This window comes from Bubalus kerabau, chromosome 8, assembly GCF_029407905.1.
Source record: "Bubalus kerabau isolate K-KA32 ecotype Philippines breed swamp buffalo chromosome 8, PCC_UOA_SB_1v2, whole genome shotgun sequence".
NCBI lineage: Eukaryota > Metazoa > Chordata > Mammalia > Artiodactyla > Bovidae > Bubalus > Bubalus kerabau.
In genome coordinates this window covers 62,837,808-62,855,177 of record NC_073631.1, presented here as the reverse complement: position 1 = coordinate 62,855,177, position 17,370 = coordinate 62,837,808, and the positions used below count along the sequence as shown (strand labels likewise).

Below are 17,370 nucleotides of genomic sequence, written 5' to 3'. Positions count from 1 at the left end.
TTTTGTCCCAACTACTCAAATATTCTTTCTGTGGAATCTGTGGGAATGAACTGAAGGACTGGGCCTAATAACTCAAGGAAAAATATCACTTTTTCCTCACTGGCCAGCCCTTCACCATCTCTTTGGCTATCACTTATACTCATGTGGTGACGCTTGGAAGTAACATTGTGGTTTTATATCAGACTTATTGTGATCAGGAATATACTCAGGGTCATACACTGGCACTCAGGTGACGAATGTTTTCCCCAGTGATCTTAGCTTGGGAAGCATTCTGGAAGGTTACTTTGATTGCACCCTGCGTGACATGAGAGGCAAGCAAGTTTTTAATGGTGAGAAACTGGACACTGGTCTGGGACGCCATCAGGTCTACCCCTGGTGCATCTCCACCCCATCTTGATCGTAGAGCCGGGAATTTCTCTGGGAATAGAGAAGTGGGCCAGTCTGTTATTACAGCTCAAGGAGAGACATGAAACTGGAATGTGCTAGCAAGTGGGAAAATGATATGCAAAAATGTCATCCTCATTTGGCTCTTATTTTACTGCTGCAGAGAACTAAAGAAGTTTGTGACCTGCTCCCCTCTACCCCATTCCACCCCACTTTAGCCACTTACTAAAAAGGGAAATTGCCCCTTTTCAGACAGTTAGTGAGGAGGGGCTATTCTTCTGCCTAGCACAGAGCCTAACTTCAAATCCAAGTTTGCATGCTCAGTCACTTCAGTTGTGTATGACTCTTCGTGACACCATGGACTGTAGTTCCCCAGGCTGGTCAGTTCATGAGATTCTCTAGGCAAGAATACTGGAGTGGGTTATCATTTCCTTCTTTAGTTACTTTAATAAGCCTAACAGTATTCTGTCATTTCAACTAAAATATGTAACTTTAAATTCTGAAACATTTTAAAAAATAGTAGACCTGTACCTATTATTTGTCAGTAACAAAATTTGTCATCTTTATTCAGCTCCTCACTTTTCTCTTTTAAAGGAATAACACATAAGCTCTCTCCACCATCACCCCTTCTTGCCTCCTGAGAAGTAATCATTATCCTGAAGTTGGTGTGTTTCTTTTATGCAGGAATGTAAACATAAGCAGCATGCTATTGTTTTGTGTATTTTAAAAATTTAATTAAGTAGTAGACTGTTCCCTGGGTTGGGAAGATCCCCTGGAGGAGGACATGGCAACCCATTCCAGTATTCTTGCCTGGAGAAGTCCTATGGACAGAGAAGCCTGGTGGGGTAGTCCACCAGGTCGCATGATCTGGAGACAACTGAGAGACTAAGCACAGCACAGCACAGCACAGCACACAGTAGACTGTTGCCAGACGTTTTGCAATTTACCTTTTTCACATAATTTGGGTATTTAGTCATGTTGGTACATGTACATGTAGTTCATTCAACTACTACTGTATTAACAGTCTATTTTGGTTTATAGAGGTGTTTCGGATTTTTTTCTTTTTCAGAGAAGCATGAGATGAGATCCTCACCTTGGGAGAGTAGGAAGGGGTAGTAGGATGGGAAGGGAGCAGTGTGAGGAAGAATCAGACTGGACATATGAACTCACTTGAGAAATACAATAATGCTGCTGGGTCCAATTGGGGTTTCTGGATATGAATGTGGAATTAAGCCTGTCCATTGGTATGATATTCTCCAGCTAAGTCTAACTACTATGAAGTAGAAAAAGGCAGACAGGTATTTGAGTTCAACGAGATGGAGTTTAGGCAAGTGAGAACAGTAGACAGGGGATCAATATTGTTTAAGGTTTTACTGGAGAGCAGTTATGATGGTTCACAGCATCAGAGTAAGGATGGAGGTGAATACAGAAGGGGGATAGTGTTGGTTATCTATTGCTACCTGTAACAGTTAATATGTCAACTTGGCTGGGCCAAAGTGCCCAGATATTTGGTTAGATGTTATTCTGGGTCTATCTGTGAGTGTTTCTGAATGAGATTAACATTTGAATGAGTGGACCGAGTAAAGTAGATTGCCCTCCCTAATATAGGTAGGCCTCATCCCCTGGTGGTTCAGATGGTAAAGAATCTGCCTGCAATGTGGGAGACCTGGGTTCAATCCTTTGGTTGGAAGATCCCCTGGAGAAGGGCATGGCAACCCACTCTGGTATTCTTCCCTGGAGAATCCAGGGGACAGAGGAGCCTGGTGGGCTACAGTCCATACGGTTGCAAAGTCAGACATGACTGAGCAACTAAGAACAGCACAGAAGAGTAAGGCAGAATTTACTCTTACCCTGCCTTTGAATTGGGACATTGACTATCCTTCCTTCAAACTCAAACCCAGACTAGAACTTATACAATCAGGTCTCCCAGTTCTTAGGCCTTCAGATTTGAACTAGAACTACACCTTGGGCTCTTCTGAGTCTTCAGCTCACCAGCTGCAGATCTGGGAAATTGTTTCTCTGGAAAACACATCCTAAAACACTTCCTAACAATCCACCCCAAAAGGAATTTAGGAAGAGCTCAGCTAAGAGATTGTCTCTGCTGCATTTGAAGCCTGGAGTGATGGGCTTGAGAATCAATTTCAAGGTGGCTTCTTCACTCCATGTCTGGTATCTCACTTTCCAGTTTTTCCATGTGACTTTGGTTTTTCCAGCATGATCTCAGGGTAATCACACATCTTACATGGCACCTGGTATTCTAAGAGGAAGCAAAAGCTCCAAAGAGGAAATGAAAGCTGTTAGGTCCATTACAGGCTGAGTTTGGAATTAGCAGTCACTTTTACTGTACTCTTATCAATCAAAGCAGCCACACTCTTCCAGAAAAAGGTAGAGAAATAAACTCTACCTCTTGATAATGGAGTGGCAAGGTCACACTGTGGAGAATATAGGATGAGAGATCTTTTGCAGCCATATTTGGAAAATATAATCTACTGCAGGGATGATGGGCCATGGAAAAGGGTTGGTTACAATGTAAGCTGTTCCAATAACTATGCTAAAGAACAGAAGCTGGTGGTCAGAATGAAGAGCTTGAAGCGGACAATTTTCAAAGCAGATGCAAGTACTGGAAATGACAAAGGTCTACCACTTACCATGAAAATGAGGTGGCTGAGAAGGAATGGAGAAAAAGTTCACTGGAGATGAGGTGGTCAAGCAACCAAAAAATCAGAGGGTGGTGAATAGGTTAAAAATGATAATTCAAACAGGCCATTCCTTGAAGAAAATTTCTCTAACACAGATGCATCTTGGTCAATATCTCTACCCTCACCCTTCTCTACAGCTTTTTCCCTGACAGCTGTGTTTTAACCCACTCACTCATCCACAGAAAAACAGTGTAATCTAAAAAAGAAGAAAGCATGTACTTGAACACGAAATTAGTTGACAGAACTGTTCAATTTAGCTAGTAATAGAAAAATTCATCTGCACATCAATATTCCAACTCTCAATGCATGACTCATTTTTTTCAAGATCAAAAGTATGCAGAAAAATTTCCTGCTTGATGTTTAGATCAATGCCATGTATTATTTATGATGAAATCTTTTTAAATGACTTACCAATCTCCCTGAAGTGTAGGCATAAAGATACACAGCTTCCTTAGACTTAATATCCTTTCTAATTATCTGGGATAGAAAGGAGGAAATAGTTTGTGGTGGGGATAGCCTTCTACAACAAAAATCAATTAATAGGTGGCATAGCACATAACTGGTAAATTGTACTGTACACTGGAAACACAGAATGTTTCAAAGACTATATGAAGATCAATATCCTTCCCTAAACATTCTCAAGGTATGAAGGACATATTTGTTAAAAAGGTTCTTTATTTTAAATAATAAGAAATTCTAAGTAGGCAAATTCAGAATATTCATCCAAACCTTTATTGAGTGAATATTACATTGTCAATGAAACAAAAGTGAAGATGAGCCCTGGCTATGAAGCCAGGGATGCTCTCTCTTGTCTGCTTTTACTTCTTACTTCATCACATTACCTTCCCCCATCCCATGTTAACACGTCTCTTTGATCCTTAAAAGCTGTCCTTTCATTTATTCAATTAACACTAGAATTAAAAAAAAAGCATAGTCAAGTCGAACAGAAAGCCATATCATGATATAAAAAAAGGATAAACAAAAGTAACTATACTCCAATAAAAATTAATTTAAAAAACGTGTAAGTACTGCTACAGTGTTATAATACAAACCCTGTAGAAACAAAGAAAAAACCATTTTGATTGGTAAAAGGGATGATATTCCCACAAAGTTGGAATGTAATTTTAACTGGTTGAATTTAAAGAATAAAATAAACAGAAAGACAAAGTCAGCATGTTTGAGAAATGCTAAGAATTCGAGTATGGCTAGAACACAGGATGAACAGAATCACAGAGGATAATATACATGATGGAAACAAGTTGTGCTTTATTCTGTAGGTATTAAAGGGTGATTACTGATTTCTGAGCTAGGAAAGTTAAGTGGTACACAAGTGATACAGCTAGATGTATAGTTCAGGTAAAAAACTTAACAGTAGACTCCAGGAAGATACAAAAGCAGGAGATCCAAAATATAGGTACTATTAGTTAAGAAGTTCCTATAATAATCCAAGTAAGAAATAAAATTGGTCAAAACCCCCAAATAAAATTTAACAGTTAACTGAGTTAGGTTGGAACATTCTGAACTGAATATACAAGTCAAGAGTATCTTAGATACTTGTAATATAGTAGTTTAAAGAAATACAACTAGTTTAAATTATTCCTGCTGCTGCTGCTAAGTCGCTTCAGTTGTGTCTGATATCTGTGCGACCCCATAGATGGTAGCCACCAGGCTCCCCCATCCCTGGGATTCTCCAGGCAAGAACACTGGAATGAGTTGCCATTTCCTTCTTCAATGCATGAAAGTGAAAAGTGAAAGTGAAGTTGCTCAGTTGTGTCAGACTCTTAATGACCCCATGGACTGGAGCCCACCAGGCTCCTCCGTCCATGGGATTTTCCAGGCAAGAGTACTGGAGTGGGGTACCACTGCCTTCTCCGAAATTATTCCTGAGTAAACTATAAATAGAAAATAACTATAATGTACACTTTATAATGACTTAAAAGGGCTATTTACATTTAGAGTATGTATTTTAAATATTATCAAAATGGAACTTAATATATCAACTTTATTAATTATATGTACATAATTTATACAAAAATGTTAAGGATTTTTTCCCCCATGGTTATAAGGACACCTCTGATTAACTTTTTTATAATTAGCTAATACACATTCATATAATGCTAATTAATCTTATTAGCCTAAAAAACTAAGTGAAATATAACCCCAAATAATCACCATCCATTTAGAAAAACAGCAACTCCATGGGCTGTAGCCTCTCAGGCTACTCTGCCCAAGGAATTTTTTAGGCAAGAATACTGGAGTGGGTTGCCATTTCTTACTTCAGGGGACCCTTCCAACCCAGGGATCAACCTGCATCTCCTGCATTGGCAGGCAGATTCTTTATCATTGCACCACTTGGAAAGCCATGGTCATCACCACCTATCTATAATTTATTTTAATAAAATACATGTAAGTGGGAAGGTATAATAAGAAGTATTATTCTATTCTGGAATTTTAAAATGAGACATGCACACGTTTAAAGGTTATACATTTTAAATAGATACAAACTGTTAATTCTTAAAAAATATTTAAAAAATTAACCTCATTGAAATTTTTGGTTTATAAAAATAACTTTAATTGCAGGGTGTCAATTCAAATAACTGTGTATTATGATGGTCAGCTACATATAAGATACATATTCTTTCAAGTTTAAAGTACCTCTCCTAAGAACTAGGCTAATGGTTGATTCCTTATTTTAGTTCAACTGGAATAAAACCTAACAAGAGTATTTTCTGGTAAAATACAAAAAATATTAGTTGCTTAGTCATGTCCAACTCTTTGTGACCCCATGGACTGCAGACCTCCAGGCTCTTCTGTTCATGGGATTCTCCAGGCAAGAATACTGGAGTGGGTTGCCATTCCCTTCTCCAGGGGATCTTCCCGACCCAGGTATCAAACCTGGCTCTCCTGCATTGCAGGTGGATTCTTTACTGCTCGAGCCATCAGGGAAGCTGTATAATACAAAAAATTATAGCCCAAAGGTCAAGCAATACAGAATTTAATACATATTGAGAAGAACCTAACAGGTAATAGTAGAAAATTCTAGCCAGCATCTACTTTTGTGTAAGATTATCATACAGAAAACTTGTTCTATTACAAGTATTTTCTAGAAAGGGAAGAAACTAAAAAGAAACAACTATGTAAGAGATCTAGTTCAGTGCCCTTCTTCTACAAATAAAGAGACTGGGACTCAATCTTAAGTAACTTGTCCAAGACACATCTCAATGGTAGAATCAGGACTGATTCTGGAACCTGACTTCTATTCTGGGCTCTTGCTTACCATATCTGTGTTCTTTCATTTTATGACTGAATCATATTACTTATTCACTAAGTTTTTACTTTAAATTTGGAAAATTAACAAGCATTGAAATGTCATCTACTCAACAACTCTCGAGTTGTTTTTCAAAAAATGAGCATAATAAGAGTAGGATGCAGTTCATAACATTAGAGCACTTGCTTGGCTTAAGGTTAAGAACTTTACACAGGAAAAAGTTCACTTCACACAGAATTTGGTTTGGCTAACAGAAACCTTACATTAAAGTCACAAACTTGGAAACCTCTTAATCTATATCATAGTAACTTCATATGTTGTAAAATGGTTTTCTATAATCTTGACATTTTCTTCAGATAGCCAGTTTTCCTGTTTTAGCTGCCTTATAAGAGCTTCCAAAGACTTCAATCTCCCTAGAGTTTGTTGTTCCTGTAACTCAAGGAGAGTTATCTTTGAATGTAGTTTAGACACTTTCTGCCAAAGATGTTCCTTACTTACATCTTGTCTGCAGTAAGAATGCTCAATCTGTAAAACTTCTGTCTCATAGTCTACATCCTTATATGAGTCTTCAATGTCTATATCTTCCATTTCCACTGTTTCTTTGGGGGCAGGTATAAAAGAATTAATTGTAGGTTTGGAATTTTCTGTAGGTACAAAAATGGCAATAACGGATTCTTTATCTGTGTTTAATTCTTCAACTGTTTGAGTAACTGTGCTGAGTATGAATGGATTTTCCTGTGCTGACTTAATTTCCACAGAATTATTTGTAAAGTGTGGGTTAGCAAGATGATTAGTAGTTATTTCAATCACTTCTTGGGTTTCTAAAGGCTGCTGAATGCCCTCTGAACTTGCAGTTGTCAAAGTAATAGTTGTAGAACTTAGATTCTCAAATGATGTGTGAAAACCACCTATTCCCATGTCTTGGTTAACTGATGTTTCCAATGTAGATTCTGGTTTTCTGGTACCTTGTTTAACTAGACTAAGAGTTAATATGTTATTTTGCACACTTTCTGCTTTTGGATCTGGTGGTTTTACCAAGGCAGATGATTCAAGTAATTCTGTATGTTCAGGGAGGAGATCTGTATTAACTGGATGCTTCTTTGGCTCATTTGATGCAAAGGATTCTTCTGACTTGGCTTTTAGGCATACTTCTTTCTCACTTTTCAATTTTTTCTTCTGAGATTTTTTTTTGGAAGGATCTTTCTCCTATAAAATAACATTTTCAAATTCTAAAAAAGATGTCCTTACTAGGCTTTATCCTCTTATTAGTTAGTGCTGACCATTTCCATACAACTTTGAGTAGTATACTGACCAAACAAATTTATTCAGTTAAAAAATGTTTTCAGTATGTAACAGCTCAAAATAAATGTGAAAGCATTTTTAAAAAAAATTATGCATAATCAATATATAAAGAAAAATCTCAGATCATTCACAAGACTAGTAAAAAAATCTTAGATCATTAATTTACATTAAAAACTTAACCTGATAATTTATGTATGTGTTATCTTTGGCTCCTCTTAAGCTATGCTTCAAAATGGTTTATTAAAAAATTATCACTTTCAGTAAAAGTACACATTAGTTTTCCTTTCTCAAGTATGTGTTTTCCCAACAGTTATTTTACACTCTCCTCCCCCTTCCTGACTACCTGCCACCCTGCAATCTGCCACCATACTCAGCATTAGCCCCTTCTCCCCTACTCCCTACCTCCAATACCTGATTGTCTTCAGGCAAAGAAAATATTGTTGGAATTGCAGTTTGTTTCAAATAGCGAATACCCCATCTGATGTCAAGAGAGTCAGGAGTAAAATGGTCACTACACAGGAACTGGTATTTACTTGGAACCCATGAATCTCGTTTCATATTCTTTAACCATTTTTCAAGTCTTTCTTTGTCATGTAGAGGAAACCTGAAATTAAAAAAAGGAAAACTTTGCTATATTTTAACAATAATGCCAGACTCCGGGCCTGTATATACAGGTAACCCAAGGGCCACAAAGACAAGACAACCGTTCCTACCATACAACAGCATCTTCATGACAACCACTGCCGTATCACCTCTGCAGCAAAGAAAGCTAAGATATGAGGTGTGCAGCCAAAGCTTTTGTCTGAGAAGTATAACTCAGGGTCCCTTCAAGTAAAACATATATGTTACTACAAAGGATAAAATCTATTCATATTTTCTATGGATTATGTTTCTTTTTCATTCTGTTGTATAGTCTGTAGAACTAGTGAAGAGTTTTGTTAACTAAAAAGTTCTATTCAAATATTCTTCATAGTAATATAACAAATCAAACCATTTCCTGTCTATAAGAAGCATTAAACCTAAGGCTTTTATATTAATATTTTAAAAATAAGGAGATGTTAATTCAAAAAATGGTTTAGCTAACATAAAAGGAATACTATATCTTATAAAACTACTAATATTCCATTCTCTTTACTGGAATCAGCCTCAATTCCAACCATCTATAATGTAGTCCAACATTTCTAGTCTTCTTTAGCTAGTGGTTTGGGAACTCTAAAATTCAAGTATTCAAGTTCTGAAAGAGAACTAAACATGTTAAGAGGGCAGACTCATATTTTATAATAGGAAACACATCGAAAAGACAAAGAAAGGCAAGAGAGTTCTTTATATATGTTGTTCCTGTACCAAATAGCCTGGATATTCAGAGTTGGCTCTAACACACTACATGTTTTAGGGTAAAATTTGGACTTGCTGCAGAATTTGACAGAAAACTTTATTCTACCAGTGTAAACAGGTCTGTATTAAACAACAGTGATTTATACTTCTTTTGAAGACTTTATAGGAACACAGTCCAAGACACATACTATATAATAATCTCCTATTTTTAAAAAGGAGTAACATAAAAGGTTCTCATACAAGAAGCAGCTGTTATACATTTCTCTCAATCACAACCATTTATGCTTTGTAGTAATAAGATCTTATAAAAAAATAAATATTGATAACATAGTAAGATGCTAGATGAAAAGAATCTGGGTGCTTTGTAGGAAATAATTTTTAACCCTGATATCGTTCCACAGAAAAATCATATTATCTGCTTTTGGAAGTTTTTTTTACCATTGATACAATATTCATACACAGTTTGAAAAGTTTTTAACCTTACATATATCAGTAACTTCTATTATAAATATGATAAACGTAATGAGAAAAGGCATTTAGTGGCAAAAAGAATTTTACTTTCAGAGGACTTAGAATAATCACTGGTATAAACTGAGCACTATATTCATTGAATTTCCTAATTAATATAAATTTATTTTGCAGCACGTGACAGTGTTAGTAAGAAAATTCTTCAAGTTGGATGCTATTAGGGGACTGAACACATGAAATTTTAAAAAGTCAATAAAAAGTTCCATTTCCAGTAAATTCACATTTTGAGGAATAAAAATCTATAATTGACTTTCTCTGGCCTTATTATTTTTCTCTCCTTAAAAATAGTAACTATGCAGTCTACAAGACTAAAGACGTCCTAGTCTGAGGTTATGAGCCCCCCAAATCCAAGGCCAAATAAATATGGGAAATATGGTATTAAGTTCAACATGATTCTTTGCTACAAACCTCCTCAGAGCCAGTGACATTCATATACCAGAGTATGTTTATCCCCGTAAAATATCTCTGCAACCTGTGGAAGGGCTTCAAGGAAGATAACTGTAGAAATATGGCACATAGTGCAAATCATTTGGAGTTATCAGTTTTTTGTTTTTGTTTTTTTCCATTAGGTAAGATAACGGAAAGCAGCTGAGTCATTACTGAACAATGAGCTTTAGGTCTAAAATCAAAAAAGCTTCACAAAATAGCTAGTGAAACTTCAAATTAACTTAAAGACACTCACATTAGAGCTAAATTATTTAGAATTCCATGGACAGACGAGCCTGGTGGGCTACAGTCCACGGGTCACAAAGAGTTGGACACGACTGAGCAACAAACACTTTCACATAAGAAATAAAGGAAATTATAGAATAGTCTAAACACGTTGATTTTTCACAAACACGAAGCATGTTATGAATGCCAAGTGCTATTTTACGTTTTTAGACGTTACGTGTGAATTCGGTACTATTAACGTGTCCACTTTACAGATGGAAGGTCTTAGGTAGCAGGGTTAAATAATTAACAAGTCGTTCAGCTACAAAGTGATGGAGCCAGGATTTGAACCTAAATCTGGCTTTGGAGCCGGGTCTCTTACTAATAAGTAGTACACAATACTTTTTCCCTATTGTTCCAAGTAAAAATGAGTACTTTTGGGGTTCCTCAAAAAAATATTTCGTGGCTATAGTTATTTGGAATACATACAGTAATTTGGAATAAAGTGGAATATTCCCTACTTTTCCAGAGTTCGCTTTCTGCCACTTCACTTTTAGGAAAGTTAGGTCTAACAGGTATTAGGGCCCAAACAAATTTTTCGCTTTTACAAAATAAAAGCAATTGCTTCCTCGCTTAGAAAAGGCTTCCTAGGAACGCTCTACGTTGGGAGAGCGGGGAAAACCTGTTAGCCCTTACTTACCTGCTCCCTGTTCCAATGAAGAATTATCTAGAGCCCTGAGCAGGTGACAGATTATAATTCCGCCTCTGCCACAAAGCTTTCAAGGTATGTTACCTGATCTTTTCTGAAAAGCCTGTTTTCTCAGGAGAAAATGGAATAACATCTACGCGACCTAACTCACAGGAGGTGTAAGATAAACTTGGAGGGCACCATCCCATTCGGCACGTTTGATGCACCTGAAGTGATTCAGTTCAGTTCAGTCGCTCAGTCGTGTCCGACTCTTTGCGACCCCATGAATTGCAGCACGCCAGGCCTCCCTGTCCACTACCAACTCCCGGAGTTCACTCAAACTCACGTCCATTAGCGTTGTTCAGTGAAATGAGGTCAAGGGAGGTGGGGAAACACTCTGAAAACCAGAAGTATCGCTCAAATTTTACCGCTTAAAATGCCCTATTAACACCCCCAACAGACCCCTATGCCTCGCCACACGCCCAGCGTCCTCCCTAGAAATGTCAGAACATTTCCAGGTAGACTCAACTCGCGCCTTCGCGCCCTCCTCCTGCGCAGAAATCAAACACTCCCGGAGAACCCAGGACAAATTTACAGAGCAGACAGGAGACGCCAAACTCTAACCCCAAACGCCACAGGACAGTGACCCAAAGGCAAGCTGAAGCTTCCGCGTTAGGGGCAACTTACGGGTAAAAACTAAGCTTCCGCTCTTTATTATTTCGTCCCCGGCGGTTCTTACAGCAAATCGCTGCGCAATAGCGGGGCATCCCTGCAGCGCTGCCACACAAGACCCCAGCCGCCAAGGGGCACAGGCGGGACTTCCTCACCGAGGCGGGGCTGGAGATCCTGGCTGCCCGAGGTATCGCGCCTGCGCCAGGCGGGGTGGAGTGGAAAGACTCGGCAACTCTGAACTCACTTCCGTTTCCGCCGGCTTCGGTTCGGCCCTTTCGGGGGTTGGAGCCGGAAGTGACGCATGGGCTGATCAGCAACAACAGTTTTCCACGTGCGCGTAGGGCGCCAGGGTCAGGTGGGGAGGCGGGAGCCAATAGAAAAGCGTTTCGTGTAGGTCTTCTCCTGAGGTGTAGGCGCCCGCAGCTACCGGCCAGCCAGTGGGGAGCGGGCTGTGCGGGAAGGCGGCTGCGATAGGCGTGTGAGGTCGGCGGACAGGAGGCAGTGGGCCCGTATCGGCTCACGGAAGCTGCTGAGGCCGGGGTGAAGGCCGAGCCGAGCGGCCGTGTGGAGTCGCTGGTTAGTGTCGCCGGTTAGGAGCAGCAGCAGCCGGAGGTTGTGGACGAGAGACGAGGCCGAGGTCTCGGGGAGGGGGGTTAGGCCTCGGTAACCGCTACGATCGCCGCTAGGGCTTCGGGCTGCCCGGTGTTCTTGAGGAAAATAATAGGGGAAAGGTGATGGCAGAAACACAGCGTAGTGCGGTTTGTCGTGGGGTTGTGCCGCTGGCTTTCTCGGGCGTCGGGCAGCTCCTCTCAGGGCCGGACCCCGGGTGGGACCCCGAGCCCTTCAACCCAACGGCTGCATCTGGTCTGCTAGGGCGAGTACGGGTGAGGGCTGACGGTCTAGTCCAAGCAGTCACCGGTTCTGAGGAGAGAGACCCCCGGGACTGTCCGCCGGGTCCCTCTTAGGAATGAGGAGTCAGAATAAGGCAGTCAGTCTTCTAGGAAAGTATGGGATATTCACCTTGAAACTGAAATGAAGTTTATTAAACCAGGAAGGTACCTTTCTGCCAGTGTTAGACCCGCCCTTTGGCAACGGCCGCAGTACATGCTCGGTTTGTGTTCGTTTAACCAGGAGTTTGTACTTGATTCTTGGTACCCGTGACTGTGACTAACTTTCTGGAAAGAAGTGATCTGTCTACTAATTACGCTCCAAACGGGCCACAGGAGAGGAAGGCAGGCAGTTTCCACAAACCAGAGTGTCTTTTGTCAGACGTGTTATGCCATCTTAGGTTTATAAGCACTCCTATATTCAAAAAACAGGATCAATTCTTTTTGAATCGCGAATCATTTAATCTGTAGTCTCGAGAATTCCAAGTTGTATTCTAGGTGGACTTCTTTGAGGTTAGAGAAATACTTTAATGACTCCTGAGAAGTTTGAAAGTAAATTTACCTTATCTGTAGTACAAACAATGAAAGTTTTTTTTTTTTTGGCAACCTTAGCAGAAATCCTAAATTTTGTTAATTACGAGTTTTTAACAAAACATATATCCATGCTTTTGTATTAAATATTTGAGATCTTAGTTTTTTTTTTTTTTTTTAAGAGATTACGTTCTGTTGTGTTGAGTTGTCAATATTATTGTGATATTGAGATTCTCTTAAGTGCAAGCCTTGGCTCCTTTTGCCGAAATGAAAACTGAAAATTTCTTTGTTGCTGTTGAGTCATTAAGTTGTGTCTGACTCTTCTGCAACTCCGTGGACTGTTGCCTGCTAGGCTTCTCTCTGCGCATAGGATTTTCCAGGCAAGAATTGTGGTGCGGGTTGCCATTTCCTCCGGGGATCTTCCCGACCCAGGAATTGAACCTGAGTTTTCTACTTGGCAGGCTGATTCTTTACCACTGAGCCATCTGGGAAGCCTGTTTCTTAGGGAGGGAAGGTTACTGCTAATTTAGACATATGGGGCTATTTACCTTGGTAATGAACTTTTTTCCAGTTAAATTTTTTTAAACCCCTTTAGAATATACATCGGAGAAGGCAATGGCAACCCACTCCAGTACGCTTGCCTGGAAAATCCCATGGGCGGAGGAGCTTGGTAGGCTGCAGTCTATGGGCTCGCGAAGAGTCGGACTCGACTGAGCGACTTCACTTTCATGCATTGGAGAAGGAAATGGCAACCCACTCCAGTGTTCTTGCCTGGAGAATCCCAGGGACGGGGGAGCCTGGTGAGCTGCCATCTGTAGGGTCGCAGAGTCGGACACGACTGAAATGACTTAGCAGCAGCAGCAGCAGCAGAATATACATTCTTGAAGATTAGGATTCTTTCAAAAAGTATTTTGATTTTCCACCCTTTTTGCATTACTGCATTAGTGTACTTTAAATCCTAAAAGCTCACTAAGTTCCTTTTAAAAGAAAAATCTAAAGATTAATTCCATAATTTTTTTTCTTTTCTTTTTTAGAATATTAGAAATGGCTACTCCCCAATCAGTTTTCATCTTTGCAATCTGCATTTTAATGATAACTGAATTAATTTTGGCTTCCAAAAGTTACTATGATATCTTAGGTGTGCCAAAGTCGGCCTCAGAGCGCCAAGTCAAGAAGGCCTTTCACAAGTTGGCCATGAAATACCATCCTGATAAAAATAAAAGCCCTGATGCTGAAGCAAAATTCAGAGAGATTGCAGAAGGTATGTAAATGACTATCTCCAAGGTCTCAAAGGTATTAAGTAGTAAAGGAGAATGATAGGTAAGAAGTTTGTATGTATTTGAAGGTTTTGTGGGCGATGAGAGGTAAAGTGGGATGTATATGTAAATGTAATGAAAGTCTCAAGGCTGTTTTCTTATAACATTTTGATCCTGGATGTATGGAAGTATATACTTTCTTGGGCATTCAGATCTAAAAATGTTGAAAATGTATTATTTCATTCTTTTATTATTTATAACATTGCTTATTGTTTCTATGTTAGAAGGAATTTTAGATACCTCAAATTTAAAGTTTTTATGAAGTATGGAGATTAAATATAAAACTATTGAGCATAAAAAAATTAAATAGATTTTAAATGCCGGTTTTTTTTTCTTCCTCACTTAGTCTACATCTCAAAGCCACATTTGTCTTTAAAGAAAAAGTTTTAAACAAGTTTTGACTTAATACTAATTCTGAAACAGATTGCATGTCCTGAGCATTCAGTAGTTAATGTTGGGTGGTGGTAACTGGGAGTTGGAGTTAAACATTTATTTCAGCTAGTAAGGAGGTGAAAAATCTGAATTCCTTTTAATTTGCTCATTAAATTCTTTAATGCAAGCAGTGATTTTTACACAAATAGTATGAAGAATAACTCTGAAATTGTTGCCCATATAATTATTTTTAGTAATGGTAGCATTTATTTAATATTTCTTGTATAGATACTAGAGGCAGGTATTGTGCTAACTGCTGATAGCATACAGTGGGTAAGACAAAAAATCTCTACCTTTTGTGACTCTTTACTCTTATGCTTGTAAGCTTTGGTTTTATTTGTGCTGTGAAATCTTTTCATAAAATAGATAAATTTAAAAGGTTTGGATATATGTAATTTTGTATCTCTTCAGTTACTGAAGTATTTTTATTTCTTTTCAGCATATGAAACTCTCTCAGATGCTAATAGGCGGAAAGAATATGATACACTTGGACATAATGCTTTTACTAATGGTAAAGGACAAAGAGCTAGTGGAAGTCCTTTTGAGCATTCATTTAACTTCAATTTTGATGACTTATTTAAGGACTTTGATTTTTTTGGTCAAAAACAAAATACTCGGTCCAAGAAGCATTTTGAAAATCACTTCCAGACACGCCAAGATGGTTCCAGTAGACAAAGGCACCATTTCCAGGAGTTTTCTTTTGGAGGTGGTTTGTTTGATGACATGTTTGAAGATATGGAGAAAATGTTTTCTTTTAGTGGTTTTGACACCACCAACAATCGACATACAGTACAGACTGAAAATAGATTCCATGGATCTAGCAAGCACTGTAGGACTGTCACTCAACGAAGAGGAAATATGGTTACTACATACACTGACTGTTCAGGACAGTAGTTGGTTGTTTTTCTGTTCTCATTAAACCCAATTAGGTGACTCCTCTTCAATATCTTTGATGCAGAAAGAATTTTTTTGTGAACTATTTTGACAAGTGCATGATTTCACTTAACTTAATATAGCTGTTAAATATATTTAAATTGTTTTTGACAATTCAGCAACATTTAATTAGGAGAACAATAGCTAATTAATTTCCCTGATTAGACAAGGTTCTTTAAAAAAAGATACTATAATTCTGCCTGGTCTTTTTTTCTCTACTTGTCCTTGGGCGTATTAACATGACCAGTTTAAGGAAAGAATTGACTTTGCCTGATAAATATTTAAAAGATTAAACTTTAAAAGATATTCTAGATTTAAATTATGTGAACATGAATGATTTTTTTTGAGTGAAACCTTTGCTAATTTAAAATTGCATGCTCTGTAGCATCTCTGACTTAGGTTGCAAAATGTATGTGAAACTGTATAATTCAGTTCAGCAAAGGATGGCAAGCAGTATCTTGTTTAATTTCCACTGAAAGCTTGAGAAAAGTATGGTTTAATATTTACCACAGAACCATGCAGAAGAATTGGAGTAAAGGAAATGATTGTGTTTCTCATAGTTTTTAAGACCAAAAGAAAGTTGAAAACTTAAATATTGCCAAGAGATTGTTACCTGTTTGATCCCTGGCTAATGATTTTGTAGTGTTAAAGTCATAGCTGTTTTACACATCTTTTCACATTTCTTTCTTTCTTGTTGGCCCTCTAGGTCTTAGTGTGAATTTATGTATTTTTTTGTGTGTGTGGTTTTTCTTCTTTGCACTCATCTTTAGAGATTGACTAATACCTCATTCTGTTTATAAAAACAGCCAGTAATTTCTGTGCAACCTTATTATGTGCAATATTTTTAAATCCTAAGAAATGTGTGCTTTTGTTTTCAGATGGACTTATTTCTTTAGTTCTGCACTTGTTCCATGTTGTACTCCATATGAGTACTAATCCTATGGATACATATTAAAACTAGTAAATATCTCATACAGCTTTGTGAGTGAGAGAAATATAATATTTACAATATGATCTCTGTTGTCATTTTATTCTTAAAAGTCTATTCTGCAGTTCTGGAGGGTATATAAGCAATTGAGCTGCTAATACTGACCATAGACTATTCTAGAAGTTTGAAGATTTTGTTAATTATAATTTTGGTATATTTGCTTGCTAGGAGCAAGTATTCTTGCCACTGGTTCTTTCCTCTTCAGGCCTTGTTGGGAAAAAGCAGACTGCATGAACCTATATTTGTTAGTAATCATCTTTAATTTGAAATCTGTGAAGAAAATGAATGTATTTATGCATCTTTATTAGTTCCTAAAAGTTATACATACTACTTTCATTTGATAATAAGAAAATCGCCTGCCTTGAATTTTGGTCTAAAAATTCTCTGTGGCCTATTAAACAGAAAAAGTAAGGCAAAAAAAATAAGCAAAAAAAAAAAAAAATTCAAATCACAAACATGAAGGATGATTTTATCTAGTTTTAAACATTTGTTTGACCCACCCCCCCCCACCCCCCCCGCCTTTTTTTAACCTCCCATTTGGCTCTTTGGCATACTTCTTGCAAGGGAAAATGTACCATGAGTCATACACACTTAGGATACAAGCTAAATATAAAGAAAGATGCTTAGATAATCTAGGTATGTGTGTGAGTAATTAGCTGTGTAAGCAACTAGAAATTAGACCAGTAATCAGTATAACAATTTGCTCCATAGTTTAGAATTTTTTTTTTTAATAGTTTGTATAGGTTGAATGTACAA

At 38.1% G+C, this 17,370-nt stretch overlaps 2 protein-coding genes across 7 annotated transcripts; one reads left to right on the top strand and one right to left on the bottom strand.

Moving 5' to 3' along the window:
* Positions 1-3,792: 3,792 nt before the first annotated feature.
* On the bottom strand, positions 3,793-11,830 carry THAP5 (THAP domain containing 5). Of its 5 annotated transcripts, none has more exons than XM_055590388.1 (4): positions 11,543-11,787; positions 8,056-8,257; positions 6,850-7,557; positions 3,793-6,031 (listed from the first exon to the last, which is right to left on the bottom strand). In XM_055590388.1, the coding sequence occupies exons 1-4, from the start codon at positions 11,620-11,622 to the stop codon at positions 6,023-6,025; spliced, it is 999 nt and encodes a 332-aa protein (XP_055446363.1). In that variant the 5' UTR covers positions 11,623-11,787; the 3' UTR covers positions 3,793-6,022. The 5 variants fall into 5 exon arrangements, with proteins under 5 accessions (XP_055446363.1, XP_055446364.1, XP_055446362.1 ...); XM_055590389.1 differs by having other exon boundaries at positions 3,793-3,994; positions 11,543-11,786; XM_055590387.1 differs by having other exon boundaries at positions 3,793-7,557; positions 11,683-11,830.
* A 114-nt stretch (positions 11,831-11,944) lies between these two features.
* On the top strand, positions 11,945-16,637 carry DNAJB9 (DnaJ heat shock protein family (Hsp40) member B9). Of its 2 annotated transcripts, none has more exons than XM_055590391.1 (3): positions 11,945-12,139; positions 13,980-14,206; positions 15,133-16,637. In XM_055590391.1, exons 2-3 carry the CDS (start codon positions 13,990-13,992, stop codon positions 15,585-15,587), a joined length of 672 nt encoding a protein of 223 aa, XP_055446366.1. In that variant the 5' UTR covers positions 11,945-12,139; positions 13,980-13,989; the 3' UTR covers positions 15,588-16,637. The 2 variants fall into 2 exon arrangements, with proteins under 2 accessions (XP_055446366.1, XP_055446365.1); XM_055590390.1 differs by having other exon boundaries at positions 11,946-12,103.
* Positions 16,638-17,370: the final 733 nt, after the last annotated feature.

Coding starts and splice junctions, on each gene's coding strand:
- DNAJB9 (XM_055590391.1), top strand. CDS start 13,990: ATGGCTACTCCCCAATCAGTTTTCATCTTTGCAATCTGCATTTTAATG. Junction 14,207..15,132: donor ATTCAGAGAGATTGCAGAAG/GTATGTAAATGA, acceptor ATTTCTTTTCAG/CATATGAAACTCTCTCAGAT.
- THAP5 (XM_055590385.1), bottom strand. CDS start 11,622: ATGCCCCGCTATTGCGCAGCGATTTGCTGTAAGAACCGCCGGGGACGA. Junction 8,258..11,542: donor CGGAAGCTTAGTTTTTACCC/GTAAGTTGCCCC, acceptor TTTTAATTTCAG/GTTTCCTCTACATGACAAAG. Junction 7,558..8,055: donor AAGACAATCAGGTATTGGAG/GTAGGGAGTAGG, acceptor GTTATTTTATAG/GAGAAAGATCCTTCCAAAAA.